The sequence below is a fragment of the Hevea brasiliensis genome, chromosome 13 (genome assembly GCF_030052815.1).
Source record: "Hevea brasiliensis isolate MT/VB/25A 57/8 chromosome 13, ASM3005281v1, whole genome shotgun sequence".
In the NCBI taxonomy this organism is placed as follows: domain Eukaryota; kingdom Viridiplantae; phylum Streptophyta; class Magnoliopsida; order Malpighiales; family Euphorbiaceae; genus Hevea; species Hevea brasiliensis.
In genome coordinates, this window is record NC_079505.1 from 81743575 (window position 1) to 81760479 (window position 16905).

Genomic DNA, 16905 nt, shown 5'->3' on the forward strand with positions numbered 1-16905 from the left:
CTCAACTATCGAGACTAATTTATAGAATAAAGACCAATAAATTTTATTTTAATAATGTTTAAATTATTTTTAAATTCAAGAGATTATAAATTTTATTTTATGTTAATGCTGATTTTTTTTTTTTTTTTTCAAATGGAAGTTCCTTAACTCTCTTTGTGACTTGGAAGTAAAGGAAAGATAATGAGATTTTTTTTTTCCAAGGAATGGATAATCAGATTACAAGTCACAGGTGGAGCCATGGAGGAGCCCAGTTTGGGCTGTGGAATGTGATGGACCCCACTTCTTATGAGGAGTATATTTATTTGCCATTACATATTTATTTTTATCTTCTGTCCTTTTTTTTTTTATCTAAGATAATAATTAATTGTTTGAGCAGAAAAGGCGTAGGCCCATTATAGCACAACATAGTTCAATTAAACAAGGGCAGATCCGGTTCAACCTATCCTAGCCTAACATAATGGTTTCTCAATCCAAACCCAAGCTCGATACACCAAGACCTCCTGAATATACTAAAAAGGGCCTTAACAGGTTGCCTAAGCCGAAACTGAATCAAAGATAGGCATGAGCCCAAAAACAAAACCTTCAACTGCAAGCACCTTCATCATTCCACGTGCTGGTGTAACTGCAAGCAAGAGGGTTTATAGCCCGTTTACAACTGAGATTCAGAGAAAAAAAAAAAACCACTTTTTGTAAATCTTTTTAAATATTAATAAAAATATTTTTATTTTTTATAATTAAAATATATTAAATTTAGTTTTCAATTAATTTTTAATGTCCTTTAATTAATATATATATATATATATATATATATATATATATATTTATAAAAAAAAATTTGGCTGATCAGACTAGATTGAATTAAAAGTTTTAATATGATGCTGTTCAAAGGGATGAGGGACGGTTTCGTTTTGGTTCATGCATGTGAATTGTTAATTGGTTTCGAGTCCCGAATTAACCGGGCAGGTTTGATTCGATTTATGGCCCAATTTGAACTATGCCAGGCCTATTAAAGGCTCGTGCTTCATTGTAAGGAAAACATAAAACTCGGGAATTGGACTCGAGCCCATAGAATAGCCGAAGTCTTTGTAAAGGTACCTAAATTCTGAAACCCACAGGTCCATGGGCTATAGTTTTGAAGTGAATGTTTCATGAAAACAACTATTTTTTTTATACTTATTTTATAATTTGGTGATGGGTATTATAAATAATTAATTACAAATTATAAAAATTTAGCGTGTTTTTCTCTTTTGGGAGAACCAAAAAGGACTCTGCTGACATTTAGTTGTCTTTAATCTGCTGACCAAAAAGGACTCTGCTGGCCTTTTGGGAGAAAAACTTACGATGCCTCCCTTCACGACACTCTTCTCCTTTTTCCAATCACTCTCTGTTTTTCCTCTAAATAATTATATATATAAATATATGATGCTTTCTATATTTTCTTTATTTTATTAATATTTTATTTTCACTTTATTCTTTATTTTATAATTTAAGAATAAAATAATCATAATTATAAGTTTTTCTTTCTCTAAAAATACTACTATCCATATTATATAATTAAAGAAGTATTTAATTTAATTTATAAAAATTAAATTATAATTATTTTAAATTTATAAATATTTAAAATTTTAAATAATTATATGTTTAGTAAAGTATTTATGTAAATTATAAATATTATTATTATTAAAATGATTAAAAAGATATTAAATTAAATTTATAATAAAATGTGAAAAATTAAATAACAATAATATAATAAAATATTTAATCAATACATGATTTACAAGTATGAAAATAAAAAGTAAAATTTCTCTAATTTAATTTTTTAACTTATAAATTTAATTTACAAACTTAAAAATTATTATAAATAAATAAATCTTAAAATAAACACTTCCTATATGTAACACCCCAAAAATTTTAAATTTTATTATTTTATTAGTATTATTGATATTTTAATTTTAAGAAATTATTTGAGATTTTTCGGATTTTAAAAATCGGGTTCGATTTTTCGAAAATATAAACTTTGATGATTTTTATAAAAAAAATTATTTAAAGACCATGTGGCAAAACTAAAAATATATTTGGAGTCTATGAATTTTTTTGAGTTTTCTGAAATTTTTTTGAAATTTTTGGACCTCGTTTTCAGTCTCGAGGCAGAGTAAAAATTTAAAATTTTGTATCATGAATTGAACCGGTCGAATCGGACCGGCCTTTTCTTTTTCTTCCTTCTTCCTCCCCGCGCGTCCCCACCCCTCTCCCTTTCTCTCTCTTTTTCTCTCTCCTTCCTCCTCCCCTTGTCGCACCGCCACCTCCCCTGCCACCCCAGCTCGCCCGCGCGCCGCCTCACCCCTCCCTCACGGCCGGCCGCCGCCTGGAACGCCGAAAAACGGCTCCTGAAGCGACGCGCACGCGCGCGCGACCGTTCGTCTTCCCGGCCAAAATTCGGCCGATCCGGCCACCAATCGGACCGGGTCTTGTGTCTAAACTCATCTACTCGTCGAGAGCTTTCCATAGACACCAAAAACACCGAAATCCATCTAGCGGTTTGTTCAATTTTTGTCCGGGAAATTTTAGCTCATTTTGACTTTTGGGCTAGATTTCTCACAAACCGTAAACCCCAAGAGAAAACCGAGAGTACCAGAGCACTCCACTCGTCGAGAGCTTCGCGGCGACATAAATTTCGAATTTTTCCGACACCGTTTTTCGGTGGGTCCCACGGAACTTCGCAGTATTTTTCTGAGCATTAAATGAGCTTAGAAAATTTCGTAAAATTTATGTACTAATCCCCGTGTTGTGGGCTTCGTGCAGGTATCCTCAATTCGCGGAAATTCGACAGTTGTTCGAGTCTGTGAATTTCCGGCCAGACAGACCCGTTACCGGAAAAGTCTCCGAATTGGACCGAGGTTTTGGCTACACCCCCCATTATCAGACGTCCCGAGCGAGTCCCTGAAGTTGGAATCAGCAAAGGTAAACCCGAACCTTGCTTTTTCGTAATTTTCTAGTGCTTAAATAGGATTAAAAATCCATAAAATATTCATGATAGCTCAGAAAATTATGATTCTTTTTGCAATAGCCTAGTAATATTGCTAAAGACCGCGGGACAAAGTTTTAGAATTTTTAGAGCTTGTTTGGGTAGTTTTTGCAAAAATGATCAATTATAAGGACTAAATTGAAATTTTACATATTGTGATGGATGACTGATTTGATAAGCCTAGGAGGAGCTGTGTAATGTGATTGAATTGTGGATATATGGATTGTGAATATAGAAGTGTGTTTTGAGCCCTTTTGCAGGTTAGGTAGGTCCTAGGTATAGGGGAGACTCTACCGGATTTTCGGCACGACTTATGACGTATTTGGCCTTTTCATGATTTATATTGAGTCAATTGTGTTAAATAATTATAATGTAATTGTCAGGTGAGCCGGGATAACCTTCTTCCTCCGCCCAGCTGCCACAGTGACCGTTGTCAAGTCTGTGAGTAAAATATTAATTTTAATTATAATTTCACTATTATTATATGTTCAAGCATGCCCATGCATCACTTATATGCATATATCTATGTAGATAAATTTTAGGCACGATTTATGTTGCATTCATAACTGTGAAAGTGCCATGTATGCTGTTGTGGTAATTTGGAGCAGTGTGCGTGCGTTGGCGTGCGTGTGATGTGGTGTGGACTATGGATAGGACGGGTAGACACGGCTTGAGATCTTCGCTAGGACCCGGTCCTTCGGGGTAGACACGGCTTGAGTTCTTCACTGGGACCCCGATTTGGTTATTAAGTGGAAGTCCGAGCTGAGTTCTTCGCTGGCACAGTTAGAATTAAGAGAGCTGTATAGGGGATCAGCTCCCATATATATTATGATTGATATTACTGGGTGCATGAGTGCTCCAAATTACCTTTTTAATGTTATGATGTGAAATTATTGTTGGTGTTGCATTTCACTCTACAGGGTGCATTAGTTTTAGATAGTTATAGAGATTATGGTTAAAATTGATATTTTACTCTTTGAGTCGAACGCTCACTTCTGTTCAATATTTTTCCAGGCCACAGGAGGATATTTTTGAGGTTAACCTGCTTTCTCCATCGTAGGTCGTTTTCTCATGTTTGTGTAATTCTATAAATTTCTAGAAATTTCCGCACGTGTTAGAAATATTAATTGATTCGGGTCTGTAAAATAAATTGTTATGTGGACCTGTAAAATTACTATATGCATGTTTGATGGACTGGATGAGGGAGCTGAGCTCCCATTTATCTTTATGTTGATATGAGTATGTGGAGGGTGAGCTGAACTCCCCAATTGATGATATATTTTGTTTACAGGTCGGGTGAGTCAAAAACTCCCCGTTGAAAGGTCCACTTTATGGCCAGACTCCGTCCGGTTGATTTATTGATATTAGGCCCAAATGGGCCTTAGAGTTGGGCTAGTGAATAGTTAGGCTTACTACGGGTCTCGAGGGCTTTAGGCTGGTCCAGGTCCTAATGCCGGTCCGACCCATAAGTTGGGTCATGACACTAAAAATATAAATATTATCTAATTTAATTTTATTTAATAATTAAAAATATATTAATCACCTATTAAATATAATATAAATCCGATTATCCACCGCGTCAATCTTCTTTGAAAATAAATGTGGATGTTAGTGACAGTCTATTTTGCCTTTTCCTTTTTCCTTATCTTCTTCAAACAACCTAGTTACTTTCCTTCATATTTTCTTTAATATTGTTTAATCTCTATCTCATTTATTAAGGATCTTTAAAAAAAAAAAATTAAGTATTTTTTTTAGAAATTATTTGGAAGTTTATATTATTTAAATTGATTTTTTAATATTAATTTGTAGAATAAAATAAGTTTATACCGTGGAAAACAAATAAAAGGAAAAAAATGTAACTAAATAAATAAAAAAGAAAGGTCGTTGATTGTAGATGTCCAGTTAGAAGAGGCCACGCGAGGTGTGAGTAGGATTCATGGGAAGAGAAGTTGACTACGCCATTGCCTCATATTAGGGGTGAGCAATCGGTTCAAATCAAACCGAATCAAATCGAATTGAATTAAATTATCAAAATTGAATCGTCAATTTTAAAAATCGAACCGAATCAGAATTAGTGAAAAATCGAATCAAACCGAATCGCTTTAATTCGGTTCGATTTGATTTAAATCGATCAGTTTGATTTTTGATTGATTTTTTAATTTAGACTTAATTTTCAAGTTATTTGGTCTAATTTTAACTTTGGTTTGAACCTAATAACCATTAATCAATGAAATTAAATAATTAATATATATAAAATTAAATATAATTCATAAATTTTTCATAAAAATAAATTAATTCAAAAATCGATTCGGTTCGATTTAGTTCGATTTGACTATATAAATCACTATTTGATTCGGTTCGATTTTTTCTCTTCAAAATCGAATCGAACCGAAATAACCGAAATTTTTATAAATTAAAACCGAACTGATTGACTTTTAAAATCGAACCGATTGAACCGAATTAAATCGATTCGGTTTAATTTTTCGATTTGAACTATATTGTGCTCAGCTCTAGATATTTAAGATTTTGTTTGTCTTATTTATTTTTACCAACCGAAAAAGTAAAAATCACAAACACGTCACGCCGTTTTCAGCCGTTGCTTTTGCACGAGAGCAACATCACCACCGTACACGTTTTCTCTTTGTCCATGCCTTCATCAAAATCGCACACCTACGCCAAAGTGCCCCCATATGCATATATTATTTTTAATAATTATATAAAATTGATTTTTATATTAAAGACATGTATATATATTATCCATTTATATTATTAACAAATCTACTTTATTTTTTTTAAATTTAATACTTTCAATACTACTAAATTAAATTATTATTAAAAAAAATAAAAATACCTCAATTAAAAATTCAAAGGAGTTTTCTGTGATTATTTTATTTAATTTTATCAAATTGAATTTTATTCTACTAATAATTACTTTTAAATAATAAAAAATAATTTTAACTTATACATTAAAAATAAAAAAATATTAAATTAAAATATCCAGAAAATAAAATATAATTAATGCGTCTTTCCAAGTTTAAGATTTAAGATTTTGAGAATAATGGTGATCTCCCTTGGCAAACGCTGCCGTTTCTGTATAAAAATACCTTCCTAACCGGTGTCGTTGCTCTCTATCAGCCTTTCGATCTTCACAAAGATAACATCAAAACAAGCTGTTTCCCCATCAAATTGATAAAAATTTCACGCCATTTGAGAGTATGGTATCGCAAATTAAGTGAAAGTAGGGGTATTTTGGTACCAAATGTGCTATATAAATAAAACTGTGCCTCCACTTGGAAAGCGAGTCTGAAAATAGGGGCGAGCGGAGCAGAGGAGTTTCCGTTATCCATTTCCTTTCTCTCTATACCAATAGTTGTATCTCATCTCTCCAGAAAGTCTCATATAATCTCTTATCTTCCAAAATCAAATAAATTAGGGTTTTTGCGGATCTCTATTGTTCGAATTTGAATCACTGTGTTTTGCAGCCATGGTTTCCGATTCGATCAACGCTTCCATTCCATCTGCTCCCAAGGATTTCGGAAAGAAGAAAAGGGTTCGTCAATCTAATTTCTCTTCTTCTCTCTCTACAATTTGACTTTTTCTTTTTAATTTCTCTCTGTAATTTTTGTACAAAAATGTATTTTTGTTTTATTGGCCTTTGCTGATTGATTTGTTGATTTCTATTTGTTTTTGGGGATTTTAGGCGAACCGTTCTGCCAAACTGAAGCAGTGCAAGCTCGATGCCCGTCGAGAGCAATGGCTTTCTCAAGGTTTGATCTCTTCATCTTTAATGAGTTTTTTTTTTTTTAATGTTTTGTCGTTTTGTTCTTTTTGCGGGGATTATTATATTTAAACGATAGATGGTGGTGTGATTCTACTAGTTGCCTTTAAGAACAAACGAAGCAAGGAGGAGCTGAATGGCCAACGAGTGTCCCCATGTGAAAACGAGGGGAAGAATGCCATAGATAATTTAGAGACAAGGCCAAGAGGAAGAGGGGATGAAGAAGAGAAGGAAAACGGATCGATCTATCACGATTTTGATTCTGATTCCCCTTCCCACAGTCCCACCGGCAGCAGCGTTCTCAGCGGCACCGATGTTGGCACCAATTGCACGGGCTCCTCCACCAGCAGCAGTAGTAGCAGCAGCAGTGGTGGTTGTTGCTCTGGCAGCATTACAGAGGAGGAAGAAGAAGCGGATGATGATTGCTTGGACGATTGGGAGGCTGTGGCCGATGCTTTAGCTGCCAATGATGATAACAAGCAACAAAGTCAAAAAGAGAATCCGTGTCTGGTCTCGGAGTCCTCCTCGCAACATGAACCTAGTGTTCGATCAGATTCTAATTCGAATAATTTGGGTTCTAGTGACGAGGATTTTAAGCAAGAGTGCTCAAGAACGGCACCACGAAGGCTTGCTTCTGGGAATAGCCGGGCATGGAGGCCAGATGATGCATTTCGCCCACAGAGTCTGCCTAATTTGTCAAAGCAGCGGAGCTTTCCAAATGCAGAGAGGCATTATGGACAGGGTGGACTACCGTGGCATTGTTCAAATCCTGTTAACGTGCCTTCTTCCTGTCCTATATGTTGCGAGGAATTGGATGTAACAGATACGAGTTTCTTGCCCTGCATATGCGGATTTCGTCTTTGCCTCTTCTGCTACAATAGAATTTTACACGTGGAGAATGGTCGCTGCCCAGGTTGTAGGAAGAACTATGAGGGCAATGCTGAGGAGGCCGAGCTGAGTGTGAATGGAGGTAGCCTGACTTTCAGGTTGTCTCGTTCTTATAGCATGGTTGCTAGGTCTTAGGAGGATGAATCTCTGTTTTGTTGAATTATATATGTTGGGCCCATTTCTGTCTTTTAGCGAGTCTTGCTTGTTCTGTTTTAGTCTTAGACAGTTTCGTAGATGTTCTAGTTGTGGGTAATAGCTGGTTATGTCTTTTGGCACCTGAAATTGATCTGCTTCTCCTGTGAGCTTTGTTATTATCTGTATGGTGCATATGTTGATGTAGGGAACTCGTATTTTGGTCTGTGAATAGATAAGGGGGTATAGAAATACATAAAAAATTATTACAATATGTTATTCTCGCTCTCATTTTAATTCTTTGTGAGATTAGTTATCTCCAATACGTTTCAATTAATTTGGATATGTTGGTAATTGATTTTGTAGAGGATATCATTATCGTAAAGGTTTGTTTTTTACAGGTTGATTTCTAGCTAATTGCTTGTATAACAATGCATGTCTTAAAGATCTCTTGATACTTCACAATTATGATGTTGATTGCTGTGTCTCTTGTATGGTGTATGATGCCTTAACATAAGTGGAGCTTAACTGCATTTTTTTTTTTAATTTGGGTTCTAATAGGGAAATTTTGAAAAAATCTAGGGAAACCTGTGAGCCTAAAAGAGTTGTCGTGATATTTGAGCCTCATTTCTTGATGCTGCGTTACATTTTATGTTTATGCATAGTGTTATTGTTGACATTTTCTTGTAGCTTCGATATTTGTTTTCTCACTGTGCATGAAGGAGAGAGAAAATGTCTCTACGGCTAAAAGTCACATCTAATAGTTGTCATATCCATTCATTTTTCAGGCATTTTTCTCTGTATTTTATATCACCGTAAATATTTTAGATGCTTCAACTTTATACTGATAAGATGAGCTTGTCTAAATTAATGGCTTTCTGTAAGGGGGTGTTTGCATATCTACTTCCTCAAATCACTCCTTGGTTAACTAAGTGGTTGGGATCATTACTAATTTTACACCATTAATTATTGTCTAAACTGGTATTGTTATTCACTTGTTTGTTTCTATCCTCTCCCTGGAGGAAGTTGTGGTTATATATATATAATGGCAATTTTGTTACTTTTTTCTTTATTTCCCATGCTTGTGAAATAACTTGATTTAAGTACTTGGATATAAATGGTAAGCTCTTAAGTCTGGTTTATCCCCAGAAATATGAATGAGCAGACTGATTCGAGTGCATGAAGTTTCATGGTGTATCCAGGACGATGTATTGTAAGTTAACAAATTGACATTGTCACATCATTTAGTCTTGGATATCATGCAGTGGCAAATAGTTTGTTTGAGGCAATTGATAATAAAACATTAGTTGCAATCACATGAGCATTTATCTCAGCCTCCTCCTGAATGAAGGACAAAGCGTGCCCTCATGAAATGGTTTCAAGAACAGCGTCAATGGTCTTATGTTTGTTCCCTTGCTTGTGGACTTTAAAGTCACATGATCTGTGTGGTGCAAACTTAAATAATTTTTCAAATGAGGATGGTGAGAAATTGCTTTTTGGATAATTTTGTTCTGCTCCTTGCTTTTTCGCCGCATACAACAATGATGACAGTTTAAAGAACAAGCAAGTGCGTAATGATTGCTAGAACAAGGGCTTGTGCTTTTTAGAACCGCAGTATTAAAATTGTACTGAAGTGTAACAAGATATGAACAAAATTGTAAGCTATTAGTTGTGTTACGGAGCAACATTGGGCAATTTGAACACCCATCACAAGGCTTGCACATGATAACAATATTTTTTATTACACATGCAAAGTCTCCTTGATGATCAACTCCATGATCCCCGAAATATATCATTTTGATCCAAGTTTGTTAATGAGTGCTCTTTCAACAATTTGTCAAAGGTGGAACCCTTCAAGAACACATCATCATCTAGATCCCCATTTCGAATCTGCTGTTCAACTCTTTTCTTCAACTGCAAAATTGTCTCTCTGATGCTTGGGTTTCCAGATTTAATGCAGAGCTCCTCTACCTCAGCCCAAAAACAGGATTCCAAGGATTCATTTGACATCCTCTCAGCATGCTCTCGCCATCTTTGGGTGCATTTATACCGCTTAGGTCTGCCCCTTACCATATAAGGCCCTGTATCTTCATTCTTCAGGTGTCGATAGTAATTAGCAATATCCAGGGGCTCAACAAGGCGCCGGTACCTGGTTCCTATTTCAATCCATGCCTTCCGACCCTCGAATTCGTCAGGGAGTTCATTTCTTTTCAGCATTTCGATTATTTCATCCCATATACCTGCCAACTCAAGCCTCTTCACATTAGCATCGAAGTCTTCTTTGTCTTTTGAAAGCTTGAAGGCATCATAGTAGCCCACTTTATGTTGACATCTCTTTTTGTATCCTTGTAGTTTTCCTAGGCCTCTCTCAATATCTTCCATTTTTATGTCAATTGCTTTCTGGTTACTCTTTTTCTGCTTCTCCAACTCTCCAGCAGCACGGAGACACAATCTTGCTCTAGTGCTCTGAAATACCAAACACGATGAATCAGTATCAACTATTTTCACACAAATCTTGAGTATTCTAACAATAGATCATTTCCTAAAATGAAAGTTTTTAGTGACTATTATCAACTTGGGTAATTGTAAATCAGCAAATGTGAAAAAATGAATGGTGAATTCAGGAGCAAGTGAAAGAAGGCAAACATACCAGGCCTAGGTCATTCAAGACCATGTTAATCTCCACCGTTACATCATTCGACAATGGAAGTGCTTCCAGATGATTATCATCTAAACAGGTTACACTTTGCTTTTTTAAGCATTCTTGCAGTTCATGTTTGTAGTTCAAATGATCTTTTAGGCTATTGAGGGCAACTGCTTCAGAGTTCGACTGAGAGGTATAGAACAGTAGCTGCAAAACAGCATCTGGATTCTTTATGGCCACAAGTTTCCCATTTCCTGTGCAGAAGACATAGGTACCTAAGGGTGTATAAGGACTTAGCTCAACAAAGTTCGATAGAGTATCCAACAAAAGATTTGTACTTCCCATGATCTTACAGGCAGCATGGCTCACAACAGATAATGCATTCCTCATCACAGTTACATAGAAGCCTGAGGCTTCACCCACATTTTCTTGCATGTAAAATGGGGATCTTGGGTTGAAGAAATTTAGAATTCTCTGCAGTTGCTGCTCAACAAATGAGAGAGGCGTGAGTGATACCCTTGGGACAATGTCATATCTTAGGACAAAATTTATGAAGTAGCGCGACCAGTTTTCACGCCTAAGCGCATGGCTCACAATGCGATCTCCAACAAGAGGAGACCCAAAAGTCACGCAAAGCGGTGCCACTTTGTTGGGGTCTGGTCTTATGTACACTTCCAAGAACCAGATAGTTGCAAGTATAGCAATAGGCCCCCCAAGAGAGTGCCCTGTAAACACAACTGGCTTCCCATCTGTCACAGCTGTTCTCACCTGAGAAAATTGGAAACAAAGACTCAACTTGATTAAACAAATCGTTCTTTCAATGTTTTCTTGTGCTCTAACTATTCATTTCTCAGAACTCTTTAAAGATTCTTGCAAAGTCTCCAATTTACATTCTTTCCAATCTTACCAGAAAAATGTTTCTAATCACTTTTCATACATGAAACCACAAGGAAATTTGAAATGAATCAATCAATCAAACCACAATTATATATTCAATCAGAATGACATTGGATTAAAAGAACAAACAACTACATACATGTGGGATGAAGTATCTAACTACTAAACAAAGACGGTAGCATAACCCATCATAGAATAATGAACTCGCATACCTCCTTCTTGAATTGTGTATTAGCCAAAATTGCCCTGAATCTATTCAAAAAGGCTTCATTAACAGTAGCAATTTCATTGAGACCTATATGTTTGAGACTAGGGAACAGCTCAAGATCCACCTTCACTTCTCCAAAGGGACTTCGTATAAACCAATCACTTACAGACCAAGATCCAGGGAAGCTAAAAACAAGTTCAGATGAGTTTCGAATCTTTTCACAAACATATAACTTTCCTGCAGACTGGTGAGTCTTCATGTCTATTGAGCATAATTTCATGACTACCTGTTCTCTGAACCCTATGCTCTCCCCAGGCCTAAAAACAGCCATCTCTTCTGATTCTTATTAGAATCTGTAGCTTCAGATGCTAAAAGTTTGGCTTCCTCCTCCTTCCCCTTCGTCTTCTTTGAGATGAAGCTTGAAGGAGATGGGTAAAAATGATGTGTGTCTCTGCCATTGACCGACTTTAGTCAAGTGGATCGTAAGTTCTCGGAACTTGGAAGCTTTCAAGCTTAAGAAAAAGGCTTCTTGCCCCACCATCAATAAATGGTGAAATTCTTGAATTTTTAAGGTAGCTTAGAAATTATTTGGTGCATCCATTTACATTTTTATGCCTCTTCTTCTTTAGCTAAATTACTATAAGTTCCATAACATTTCATAAAATTTACATTCAAATCCTTACTTTTAAAATATGTATAGAAGGTCAAATATCATATTTTTTGGTATTTTTTCTTTTTTTTGTTTAAAAGATGAAAATTAAACTAAAAATCAGAAAAAAAAAGAAGAAAACGCAAATCTTGTTTGATTACATTTCTGAAATTGCAAATTGAAAACTGAAAACCCATTTATACATAATAAAATATTAAAATTTAAATACAACAGAGATATAATTCTTTCTTTATACAAATAATTTCTTAATAAATAAGTAGTTTGCCATGTGACAATATGAATGCTTAATTGACATTTTAAATAGATTTATTTAATTTTAAGTACATATATTTTTCATTGGTTTTGGGTTTCAATTCCATTGTTTCTTAACATTTTAAATTTATTAATTTTCCTCAAATAAAGTGCATCTTTTTTATCTTTTAATTCAATTTTATTTCATTTGTATAACCCCATGAGGTTTGTGCACTTTTAAAAAAATTATTACAATTTTGATATTAAATTTTTATAAAATTTTAGATTTCAAACAAGAGAATTAGATAAATAATAATAATTGAATTGAATTTTTATAAAATTTTTATTTTTAAAGAAGGGTACATGTTAGCGTTTTAACAGGAGAGATGAAAGAATAGGGGAGAAAAACATCAACGAGGTAAAATCTGGGCATACCCATCACTTAATCATCATGCCAATATGAACCAGAGTAAAGAGAAAGTGAAAGAAACTCCATTGTTTTGAGGTGTATCGTGTTCTTGTATAGTTTTAGTATCAATTGTATTTAGGCCAAGCTTCAGTTACAGGTGTATATTGTTCTTATATTCATACTAATGGAATGAATATCTTTATTTCATTGAAAAAAAAAAAAAAAAAATTTCTAGACAAGCTGCAACCACCGGTGGTCCTCCTGGCTAAATTCAAACCCAACCATTTTGCCACTTGCTATTCTTAAATCACAATCAATCATGTTTGTTGTGGGGGTTGATGTTGGCTTGGCAATAGCTATTAAAATTTGACAAACCCATTAAAATTGAAATTGGTCAATAACTCAGTGCTGAGCCTACCTACCAAGCCCATAGTTTTGCTTGAATGGAATTAGAGCAGTAGAAAGAAAAAAGCTTTGCACCCTGTTTGGGGACCACCGTCAGAGCTGAGGACAATGGACCCATGATTTTTGGTTCTATTATTCTAGAATAAAACATGGAACATGCATCGGATCTTTACAAAATCTTATTTGGTCCCTTAAACTGCTCGCATTCAATATTTTCTATCAGTAATTAGATATCACAACACAGGAATTCCTAGCTCTAGTGCTTAAGATTCAAACTCTTACACCAAATTCTTTTAATGGGGTGGTCACGCAACAAAATCGCTCAAATCAATGGAATTTTATACGCATTCATCATCACAAAATAGAAATTCTTATCGAAACTCAATTCACAGTAACCATAAACCTAAAGTCTTGAATGCATGGTAAACCTAATCTAACAAGAAAATCCATCACAACAATGTTCTATGATGTGTTTGCATATTTTGTCTAATGTATTCCTTCTTGGCTTCTTCTGTTTGATTCCTTCATGGCCGTAGTAATAACAAAAGTATTTTCTCCATCCATCAGTATTCACAAAAATTGTCACTCTGAAAATGAATGACCACAAATTAGCCTCTGTTTAGCAATTTAGGTCTTTTAGAGAGATACAATGGTGTTGAAGACTCTAGTTCCGATGACACTGAATTAGAAGCAGGAAACTGAGAAGATAATGAAAAGATATCATCTTGCATCTTTCTCTTCAGAATAGTTCTCTTTCCCTTTTCCTCTCCATCCCCTTTCATTATGAAATCTTTCAGCCGTTTCACATCTGATAGTTTTACTGGTTTCACTATGAATTCTTCCGCTCCTTCTTCTAAACACCTACAATCAAATTTTCCATTAGATTTTTAGCCATTGCTGGTAGTATAGGATCAAGGGATTCATCGATGCCCATCTCACAAATCTACCCACTGCTGCCAAAAAACCAGATAAGCCAAGAAGGTTACCTATCAATTCGAGCCAAAATGTTTTCAGATGACATGATCACTACAGGTATCTCTCTGAAAGCTGATGATTCCTGCTCACAAATTAAAATTAACACCCCATTAACCTTATGTCATAAAAGGATAGGATGAAATTTTCAAAACCATTTAAGGAAAAAACTTAAATGCAAGGGGATTTTCACCTTGATCTTTTTGAGCAGTTCATATCCTGTCATCCCCGGCATGGAGTAATCCGTCATGATAAGATTCACTTTCAAGTCCTATAATCACAAGATTCACAATCAATGATATCACCATGTATATTATTAGAGCATCGAATATCAATTAAATCATTTCACCAGCAACCAAGAAGAAATCCAAGAAAAGGAATAAAAAATTTCTGAACCAAGGTGATTTTGCTTACGCTGAACCCGACAGAGTTCTTCTCTCCATCCAATCCAAGAAACTGCAGAGCTCTAGTCCCACTCTCAACAGCTGTAACTGCAAAAACCCAATTCCAATCAGCTCCCATAACCCAAACCAAAATCACAAATTTGGACCCAATAAAAGAAACAGACCGGACCTTTACACGATGAGATCCTAAGCAATCGCTCAATAACCTTCCGGTCCACGTAGCTATCATCCACTGCAAGAACATGAAGCTCCTCTGAATCAGAAGATGAGCCATAAGAAACTCCAACCTCCTCCGGCAAACTCCGCCTCAAGACCTCACCGGCGATCTCCATCAAAGCAGAGAATATATGAATTTCTTGCTTTCTGGAAGGTATCCGTGTAATGTGCTATAAAATGAAAGGTAAAGGGAGAGAATGAGAGAGGGTGTAGTACAAGATTTGATGTATCCGAGCAGAGAAGTCCAGGTGGGGCTTTTATGCAACAGAGGAGCGAGATGGGAAAGCGAAAGATTTGCTTTTAGTTTAAATAACGGGGAAATAGAAGGAGTATAAAGGCGAGATTCTGAGGATCTAATATTATTGAGATCTTTGCAAATCTTTCAGGCAGCCCCACTTTTGTCTCTTGTCGTGTCAAATACCAGTGCAGAACTTGTAGATTTCAGGATTCCCAGTTGCCAGAAGACAAAACGGGTCTTCACACTTGCGTTTTGATTTAATTATTCTTTACTTCTGCTTATTAATTGTTCAATTATTAAATTTAAGACTCTGTGGATCAGTATAATCTTTTAAGTTGCATTTATAAATAATTATTGAAGTAAAATTAATTAATTAATATTAAAATATATTTGAATTTTGATCATAAACAAGATATCCATAGACTAGCAATTACTCCCTTTGCTCACATACCACTCTGAGCATATGCAAACAAAGTTGTCGAAACACTTCGATTTTTCTGAAAAAAGGCAGCCTTTTGTATTATTACTTTCTTTTGCGCATGTGAATATACTTTCTAAAAACTAATTAAGTAATTATTTTATTTTTATAAAAATAATTATGTATAATTATTTTTTATTTAAATTTAAATTAAATATTAAAAATATCATAAAATAATTCTGATAATAATAAATATAATAATTATTAAATAAATTTTAAATAATTAATTTAATAATTATTATATTTATTTAGTTTTCAAGAAAATAAATCGGTTTGACCACAAGTCAACTCGGTACCTCAAATATTTTAGCAGTATAAATTTGGATAAGGATCTGACCTGCTAGCGGTGGTGGTGGTTGTTGTTGACGAGGAGAAGCTGCGACGGTCAAAGCTGCCAAAAGAGAGGCAAGCAAGCCAGAACCGGTGGCGTCGAAATTGGAAAGCCGCCCATTGGGTTGGCCGTGAGTGGTTGTGCGTCACCTTCCAAAAGAAAAGAATAATTTAATGCTAGGTAGGGTCACAAAATCTAAGATGTGATACTGTGGTGGATGGATTGGGTGGGAGTGGGAGGCTGTCTCTCCTCTCCATTTGCGTGCTCATCTTCGAGGATCAGATCTTTGAATATATATCCATTAAATCAGAAATATTCATTTTGCCTGGTAATTTGAATGAGCTGGCCCAAACTCTCTGTTATATAAGTCGATTTCATTCAATTTAATTTATTAAAATAATATTATTTAATTTTAATTTATACTTAATGGATACCATTTTCAACACTTAGAATATTTTCCCATTTATTAAATATCAAATATATAAATTAATCCGCCCGAGAAAGAGAGGAGGACAAAATCTATCGCGAGAATGGAACAATGAAATCCCCTTTACTTAGATGAGGCAGAGCAACCACTTATATATAAAGATAAAAGATTGATGTAGATAAAAGATTGATGTATATCTTTATGAGTCTCCACTCTTTCAATTCTCTATTAAAAAAATATATTAATTAATTTTTATTTAATAAAAATTTAATAAATTAAAATAATAATAATTAATTATAATAATCATATTAAATGGGCTCAAATTCAAAATCTGTTTTATTCTTTACACTTAAAAATATAAAAAAATCAATCAAGCTAGGATATATAATTGGATTATTATTTTTTTTTTCTTTTCATCCTATTGTTGAAGTAACATTCATTTCCTTTTGAGAGGTGCAATCCTAGAGGAATTAAGTTTTACTTCAATAAGACATTTTTGATAAATCGATAACTTGTTAACTCAAGCTTTCTAATTTATATTACTAATTTGCT

At 34.7% G+C, this 16905-nt stretch overlaps 3 protein-coding genes across 3 annotated transcripts; 1 reads left to right on the plus strand and 2 right to left on the minus strand.

Annotated features, from left to right (window-relative positions):
• Nucleotides 1-6206: 6206 nt before the first annotated feature.
• On the plus strand, nt 6207-8120 carry LOC110658113 (uncharacterized). Its single transcript, XM_021815602.2, has 3 exons — nt 6207-6575; nt 6726-6792; nt 6904-8120. Exons 1-3 carry the CDS (start codon nt 6510-6512, stop codon nt 7824-7826), a joined length of 1056 nt encoding a protein of 351 aa, XP_021671294.2. The 5' UTR covers nt 6207-6509; the 3' UTR covers nt 7827-8120.
• A 1349-nt stretch (nt 8121-9469) lies between these two features.
• On the minus strand, nt 9470-12136 carry LOC110658115 (protein EDS1). Its single transcript, XM_021815604.2, has 3 exons — nt 11577-12136; nt 10474-11235; nt 9470-10289 (listed from the first exon to the last, which is right to left on the minus strand). Exons 1-3 carry the CDS (start codon nt 11901-11903, stop codon nt 9591-9593), a joined length of 1788 nt encoding a protein of 595 aa, XP_021671296.2. The 5' UTR covers nt 11904-12136; the 3' UTR covers nt 9470-9590.
• A 1469-nt stretch (nt 12137-13605) lies between these two features.
• Nucleotides 13606-15184, minus strand: LOC110658114 (two-component response regulator ARR5). The gene is made up of 5 exons (XM_021815603.2): nt 14833-15184; nt 14674-14750; nt 14453-14530; nt 14274-14344; nt 13606-14148 (listed from the first exon to the last, which is right to left on the minus strand). Exons 1-5 carry the CDS (start codon nt 14993-14995, stop codon nt 13896-13898), a joined length of 642 nt encoding a protein of 213 aa, XP_021671295.2. The 5' UTR covers nt 14996-15184; the 3' UTR covers nt 13606-13895.
• Between the last annotated feature and the right edge of the window lie 1721 nt (nt 15185-16905).

Bases quoted from the DNA above. Each gene is read 5' to 3' on its own strand.
- LOC110658113 (XM_021815602.2), top strand. From the start codon at position 6,510: ATGGTTTCCGATTCGATCAACGCTTCCATTCCATCTGCTCCCAAGGAT. The intron at 6,576-6,725 runs GTTCGTCAATCT...TGGGGATTTTAG, and splicing joins ATTTCGGAAAGAAGAAAAGG to GCGAACCGTTCTGCCAAACT. The intron at 6,793-6,903 runs GTTTGATCTCTT...TGATTCTACTAG, and splicing joins AGAGCAATGGCTTTCTCAAG to TTGCCTTTAAGAACAAACGA.
- LOC110658115 (XM_021815604.2), bottom strand. From the start codon at position 11,903: ATGGCTGTTTTTAGGCCTGGGGAGAGCATAGGGTTCAGAGAACAGGTA. The intron at 11,236-11,576 runs GTATGCGAGTTC...CAATTTTCTCAG, and splicing joins ATACACAATTCAAGAAGGAG to GTGAGAACAGCTGTGACAGA. The intron at 10,290-10,473 runs GTATGTTTGCCT...TTGGTATTTCAG, and splicing joins TCTTGAATGACCTAGGCCTG to AGCACTAGAGCAAGATTGTG.
- LOC110658114 (XM_021815603.2), bottom strand. From the start codon at position 14,995: ATGGAGATCGCCGGTGAGGTCTTGAGGCGGAGTTTGCCGGAGGAGGTT. The intron at 14,345-14,452 runs GTGAAAATCCCC...ATTTGTGAGCAG, and splicing joins AACTGCTCAAAAAGATCAAG to GAATCATCAGCTTTCAGAGA. The intron at 14,149-14,273 runs GTAACCTTCTTG...ATTTGATTGTAG, and splicing joins ATTTTGGCTCGAATTGATAG to GTGTTTAGAAGAAGGAGCGG.